Source organism: Nuphar pumila, chromosome 16 (genome assembly GCF_984573655.1).
Source record: "Nuphar pumila chromosome 16, dmNupPumi1.hap1.1, whole genome shotgun sequence".
Taxonomy (NCBI): Eukaryota; Viridiplantae; Streptophyta; class Magnoliopsida; order Nymphaeales; family Nymphaeaceae; genus Nuphar; species Nuphar pumila.
Genome location: NC_143264.1, coordinates 68527119 through 68533548, shown reverse-complemented (window position 1 = coordinate 68533548; position 6430 = coordinate 68527119). Strand labels below are relative to the sequence as shown.

At 38.6% G+C, this 6430-nt stretch overlaps 1 protein-coding gene across 1 annotated transcript; it reads right to left on the bottom strand.

Annotated features, from left to right (window-relative positions):
• Positions 1-1137: 1137 nt before the first annotated feature.
• On the bottom strand, positions 1138-4023 carry LOC149813428 (abscisic acid 8'-hydroxylase 1-like). Its single transcript, XM_089991777.1, has 7 exons — positions 3606-4023; positions 3207-3525; positions 2726-3112; positions 2429-2603; positions 1977-2083; positions 1769-1887; positions 1138-1633 (listed from the first exon to the last, which is right to left on the bottom strand). Exons 1-7 carry the CDS (start codon positions 3833-3835, stop codon positions 1534-1536), a joined length of 1437 nt encoding a protein of 478 aa, XP_089847903.1. The 5' UTR covers positions 3836-4023; the 3' UTR covers positions 1138-1533.
• Between the last annotated feature and the right edge of the window lie 2407 nt (positions 4024-6430).

Genomic DNA, 6430 nt, shown 5'->3' with positions numbered 1-6430 from the left:
GTGTTATCATCTACCGTATCATGGATGTCCTTTGCTAGATGTTCTCATTGCCTTTTATCAATGGTATAATAATAGTGTTGGTGGTGGGGACCTGTGTCAGATCCCCATTAAACTTGTATTTCATTTCTCGGTAAAATAAACACCAGCATAGATAAATATTTGCCAGCCTACTGCCTGCAGATTTTAGATCTGAGCCTGCGTTATAATTGGTTACCTTTACTGACCACTCTTCAAGCACATCAGTGAAATGCGAAAGTGCTACTGCAGTGGCATGATGGCTGGTTCACAATTTTATCCCATCTATTTGTGTTTGTGTAATGCCCCATAAATCACCTATGAACTTGTGAAGTTACTTTCAATTGTTGCGTATCATTTGTAAGCAACAAAATGATTCGCATGCTAGGATGCTTTCATGGTTTTGTGTTTCTACGATATTGTAGGTCATTTCCATGTAGTGAATCCTAGAGAGAGAGGGGGGGGGGGGGGGGACCAGAGAGGGGAAGACCAAATACATCTATTACTGTAGGTATGAGTTCATTTTAATAGAAAAGCTGTTTTTTTGCATTTATTATGTAGATCCCACCATATATTTCTTAGACATGTTTGTTTCACCATTCGTAGGAAAGAGGGTGTATTTCTTATGAAAGAGTCAAAGAGAGCCGCTTTCCAATAAAAGGGCATGAAACAAACGCCCCCCTTAGAGGCTATAAAAGACAGTTCCAAGAAGAGCTAGATGGCTGCTCCGTTCATTTTAGTGATTGAAAACGACATTGCGATCACATGAGCTGAGATAACTGCAGCTCTCTCTCTCTCTCTCTCTCTCTCTCTCTCTCTCTCTCTCTATATATATATATATATATATATATATATATATATATATATATATATATATATATATATATATATATAAAGATAATATAAATGATTGATTCCAAGAAGAGCTAGATGGCTGCTCCGTTCATTTTAGTGATTGAAAACGACATTGCGATCACATGAGCTGAGATAACTGCAGCTCTCTCTCTCTCTCTCTCTCTCTCTCTCTCTCTCTCTCTCTATATATATATATATATATATATATATAAATGATTGATCAGTGGCACTGTTGTTATTCCTTGAAAATACAAAGTCGGTCGTGTCTTTATTTCATTGCAAGAAAGTTGTAGATTCTGACCATGCATAAAATTTTCCATGTAATTTTATGTACATACTATGGAAGTACTTGGGTGGCATCCACGTCCTCCGTAGAGACTTGCAGTCTTTCCCCTCTTTTTCTGGCCCTTAATAGAAAAAGAAAAACCTTTCTCTTACCATTAATATTCCCTTCCTGTTCCTTACATAATTTCCTTTCATTCGGGGCTCAAAAAATCACTACCGAGCCCACTGCCATACTGTATTTGATACTTGCTCCTTTTCTCCCCCTTCAATCCCACAATCTCTTGGGTCCCTCTCATGTCAGGATGACCCCTTAGCATATTTGAAGAGAACTGCTTGTGATTTGTGAAACGTGTGCTGCACCTCCCATAAATGATTTTTTTAAGTCATTTCTTTACGAGACAACACGATTGGCAGCCCATTATGAGGCAGAGGAAATGGGCCATACTGAATTCCATCCTGTGACCCCTGGACGGACCACCTGAAATCCAAAGACATGAGAAAGGGACTAGTGAGAAGGCTGGACCAATGGGTATTTCCTTATTCGTACGTAAGAAAACCATGTTGGCTAGACCAATCATAAAGTTGGTGTATCAAACGGTGCAAAGTTTCTCACCTGTATTTTGTGGTTATGTGATGGAGGAGTACCAACATCTCCAGCTTTGCTAACTCGTTCCCTGGACAAGAGTGGATCCCATTTCCAAATGGCAAGAAGGTATGGGCCTTGGGAGTAACCTGTTGTAGAAAAATGCCCTTTGGTGAGTACAAATGAAAAGAATGGAAACGAAGAATAAAAATCTATCCATTTTCAGCAAGATTTTTACCTCAAATCTTGAAGGATCGAATTTTTCAGGATCAGGAAAAATATCAGGATTATGGTGAATGTTCCTGAACAAAGGCAAGACCTTCCATCCCTTTGCTATCAGGTAACCTGAAACATACAAACAAACGAGGGGAGACCCATTCAGAAGTCAATAGACTTGCCCATCATAAAATATGCAGAAAATGACTAGTTAATGCTTCTATTTCTCATCTAACAACACACAAAACCCATTTTAGGAGTAAAATATCAGTAGTCTTGGCAGTTGCTTGAACACCAACAGAAACGTGTCCACAGAAAATATGATGCTACTTTTGTGGCCAAGACCAACCTAAATATTAATATGCTATCATGAAAATAAAAATCAATGGCATTCTACCAACCTTCATATTCAACATCTTCCACCCACATATCATCACGAAAAAGAAAAAAAGAAATCAATGATACGCTACCAACCTTCATATTCAACATCCTGCACAGCTTCTCTGAAGGTAAATGATAGAACTGTGGCTACCCTCATCGATTCCATTATCACCCGAGATGTTAAAGGCATGTTCCTTGTATCTGCCCAAGTCAGAGCTTTGTCTCCATTACTGATCTCTTTAGCCCTCCTTATAGTCTCTTGTTCCTCCTGAACATCACAAAGCAGAATTCCTTACATCATACTCTATACTAAAACCAACATGAAAGAAGAAGAAACTCAAAAACACAATACAGAGAAGCAAAAAGCGAAAAAGGAGGACTGAAACATACCGTGACTGCTTTTAGAATAGATGGGTTCTCTGCTAAATACTTGAGGATCCATGTGAGCACACTAGCTGTAGTATCTCTGGCTGCAAAGATCACCCCAATAACATTGTCTGCAATCTGAGTGTCAGTGAGGGCTTCTTTCTCACTCATGAATGAACTCAGCAGATCATTATGTTGCTCTGTTTGTTGCCTTCTAGAGGAAATAACGTTAGCCAAGATCAGACTCAATTTCTTCCTTGCCTTCATTGCTTTGTTGAAGAGAGTACCAGGCAGATTAACCGGCATAGAATTGTACCCCTTCTCTAAGACATAGTACAGCTTCTTCAGCTCTGCTCTGTCGAAATACTCATCTTTTCCAAAAATCGAAAGCAGAGCAACGTTGAGAGCATACTGCAATGAAATCAAACGATATTACAACGATTGGCCAATTCATAATTTAATGTAAAAAGTGAAGGTGAAGGTGAAAGTTTTGAGTGTGTCATACTGTTTTCATCTCCAGGAAAGCAGTTACAGATTGGCCATCACAAGAGCGCAGGGTGTTCAATGCAATAGAATCGATTTGAGAAACCATGTTCTTGAGTGATTCGGGCAGGAATGATCTGACGATCAACTTCCTTAATTTGGAGTGGTACTCACCCTGATGGAAGAACACGGCCTCCCTTCCCAACATCCTCATTTTGCTTGCTGGGAAAGTTGGCTTGAACAGATGAGCTTGAGTTACCAACACAAACCGAACTGCCTCAGGGCTTGCTAGCATTACACATGGGCAGCCCAGTATATGAGTCTTGAGGATGGACCCATACCTATTAGAAAGAAAACCGAAACTCATCAGAACAAATAGTTTAATTTGAGATGAAAGGAGTCAGAGAGGAACGGTACCAACCTTTTCTGTTTCTGAGAAAAGAAGGCGTTGGGGTTTTGGGAGTAGAGTTGGAAGGTCTCTCCAATATAAGGCCAGCCCACCGAACCAGGGGGTAAGGGCAGCTTGCTATACTGGCTGCGACCTTTGTGACCTGCAGAAATCAGGTCGCTAGCCCAGGAGTAAAAGAAAGGGATGAAGAACAAGAAGGGACAGAAGAAGCAGAATGCTAGTGTGATAATGATCAGAGTCATACTTGGGGGTTAACAAAACCCACTTTCGGTTGGTGGATTGAATGGATTGAGAATAGAAGGAGGTATTTATAAGCAAAACCGAGCCAGGGATTGGGAAATCAATACAGCTCGAATCCACCCACAGAATCTCGCTTCCAGCTCAGGAGAGAGAGAGAGAGAGAGCCAACGTGTGTGGATAGAGAATGAGAGTGGAGAGATGAACGTGGTACTACCCTCTTTTGCTACCTCCACTAAAAGTCAGTTTCTCTCTATGATTAGTGCTGAGACAAAACAAAGAGAAAAAGAAAAAACATTAATAAAAATAAAAAATAAATAAGAGAAGGTGGGGAAGCGTGCCAACCTGCGTCAGCAAGAAGGGAGGGATTGCCCAGAGATCTCTCAGCCAGGTTTTGGATTCCTCGACACCACCAAAACCAAATCTCACCCCCCTCCCCTCCCCCCCCTAACTTTCCAAGCCCCATCTGCTGTGCGGCGCGTGTCCCTCTTCCTCGTTTTCTCTTTTCGAGCTGTCGATCTTTTTCTTTTTATTCGACAGAAAGCTGGGGTTAGTCGTACTCCTACCGGTTATACAACCATATACTATTGGGATTCGAACTTGCAACGTCCCAACACAAGGCTGCCGATTTTTCTTTTTACAGCACAGAAACCAGGTTAACTTTGCACCTCCTTTCTCTTGAGTCTTATCATCTTGGGAACTATGTCACAAGGATACTTGTCCTTTTATGTACAACTCATGTTGAAAACTTTCTAAGTTGCCTTTTGCACCTCCTTTCTCGAGCCTTATCTTGGAACCTATTTCTCACTGATACTTCATTTTAACGCAATGTTGTCAGTTTCAGTGCCAAAATTTTCAGTATCAGTAGAAAATCGATACGCCTCACTCTTGAATCAGTTATTTTTTGATAAATAAAAAAACTTAAAATTATTTTTAATGGATTTAACATGTGTCACGTTCTGATTGACATGTAATATTTTTTAATTATTTTTTTTGGCCGGTATCGGTATCGATACAGGGCCGTTTACAGATACTGACAACATTGGTCCGTATCCATGTGACATGGCTTGGAACTAACCTTTCAAATCATCTTATCTCATTAGTGCATGCATCTATGTAGATTTTTGTCATATCAATCAATAGACCCCCGAGTGAGTGGTTGGGTAAGATGAGCTGAAGCTAGACTCATGATGATTTATGTGAGGTCTAATGTCCAAATCATAGTCACCGATAGATACAAGAAGTGGAAAGGGGGAAGTGACCCCTTAAAAGAATAGAACGAAGCACGAATAAGGATCCTTTTGTAAAGTGATTGGTGCAAAGTATGGAAAGCAATAGAAAATGAATAGGAAATGACATGGAAACCGCTATGAAAAGAGGTAGAATTGACAGGAAAAGAAAAGAGGTAGAATTGACAGGAAAATACATGCAACGTTTGCTGTAATAACAGATAATATACATTAATGCAAAAAAATAAGAAAAAAAAGAGAATTGAGAGGGAAGCGAGAGAAAGCACTAAGAAAACAATTAAGAAGCGAGCAAAAAAAAAAAACAATGTATGAAGTGAGTGGGAAGTGCGCTTCTCACTAATCGCAAGCCAGTTTCCCACGCTTCTTCCTTTATGAGAATGATTTTTTGTGTAAGTGTATTTCCCCCACCTATATAGTCACTTCTCATAATTATAGTCCAGATTATAGTAATCAAGGTAAGAAGTAGATGCAAAAAGGTACAAGTTATTGTGATTGCCAACTCTCATTATTTTCTGCCTTGAATGTCGTGAACATAAGGTTAACACTGTGATCAACAATCACAGATTTTACTTTCTCAGTTGTGATTATTCATCGCCACTTTTGATAAACATGCCTTGATTTTTTTATGAAAATTTTCTCCATCCACCCTAATCAAAACACCCATCCCATGATTTGGCCCCCTCATTGTGAATGTCGCGCTCTTCTAGAAAGTATTGCTCTCTCACAATTTCTTAACTGATTTTCTCAGGTCACACAAATAAGAGGAAAATTTTCATTAAAAGAAATTTTCATATAAAAACTTTTTATATAAAATTTTCATTTTCTATGAAATTTTGTCTCACTCCCAACGTACCCGACTTGCAATTCAGCGTCCAAAAGCAGGTGCCACAAAATTTTGGTTTTTTAATTGGCACATAAATCTATGCCTACAAAAATAGTTTTAAGGCCCTTTTTTTCCTTGGGCCATTTCAAAAATAGTAGTTTTAAGCATTTTTTCTTATGTCTAATACCGTAGATGTGATCTATAGGTTTTATTTAGCGAGAACCATGACCGGAACCTGACCTGTATGCAGGTTTTTTCAGTGATCCAAAATCAATGGAGATGTAGATACCGGTTTTTTTATTCATAAAAACATGTTTTTTCATCGGAAAAACATAATTCAAAAGTCGATTTCCACTAAATCGATCATGTTAAAAACATCTAACGGTTCAGATCTATCGTAAAACACTTAAAACCTATAAGGCAGAATGGGGCAAAATAAAAAATGAGGCCTAATATATATATATATATATATATATATATATATATATATATATATATATATATATATATATATATATATATATATA

Bases quoted from the DNA above. Each gene is read 5' to 3' on its own strand.
- LOC149813428 (XM_089991777.1), bottom strand. From the start codon at position 3,835: ATGACTCTGATCATTATCACACTAGCATTCTGCTTCTTCTGTCCCTTC. The intron at 1,888-1,976 runs GTAAAAATCTTG...TTTCTACAACAG, and splicing joins TCGATCCTTCAAGATTTGAG to GTTACTCCCAAGGCCCATAC. The intron at 1,634-1,768 runs GTGAGAAACTTT...TTTGGATTTCAG, and splicing joins CACATAACCACAAAATACAG to GTGGTCCGTCCAGGGGTCAC.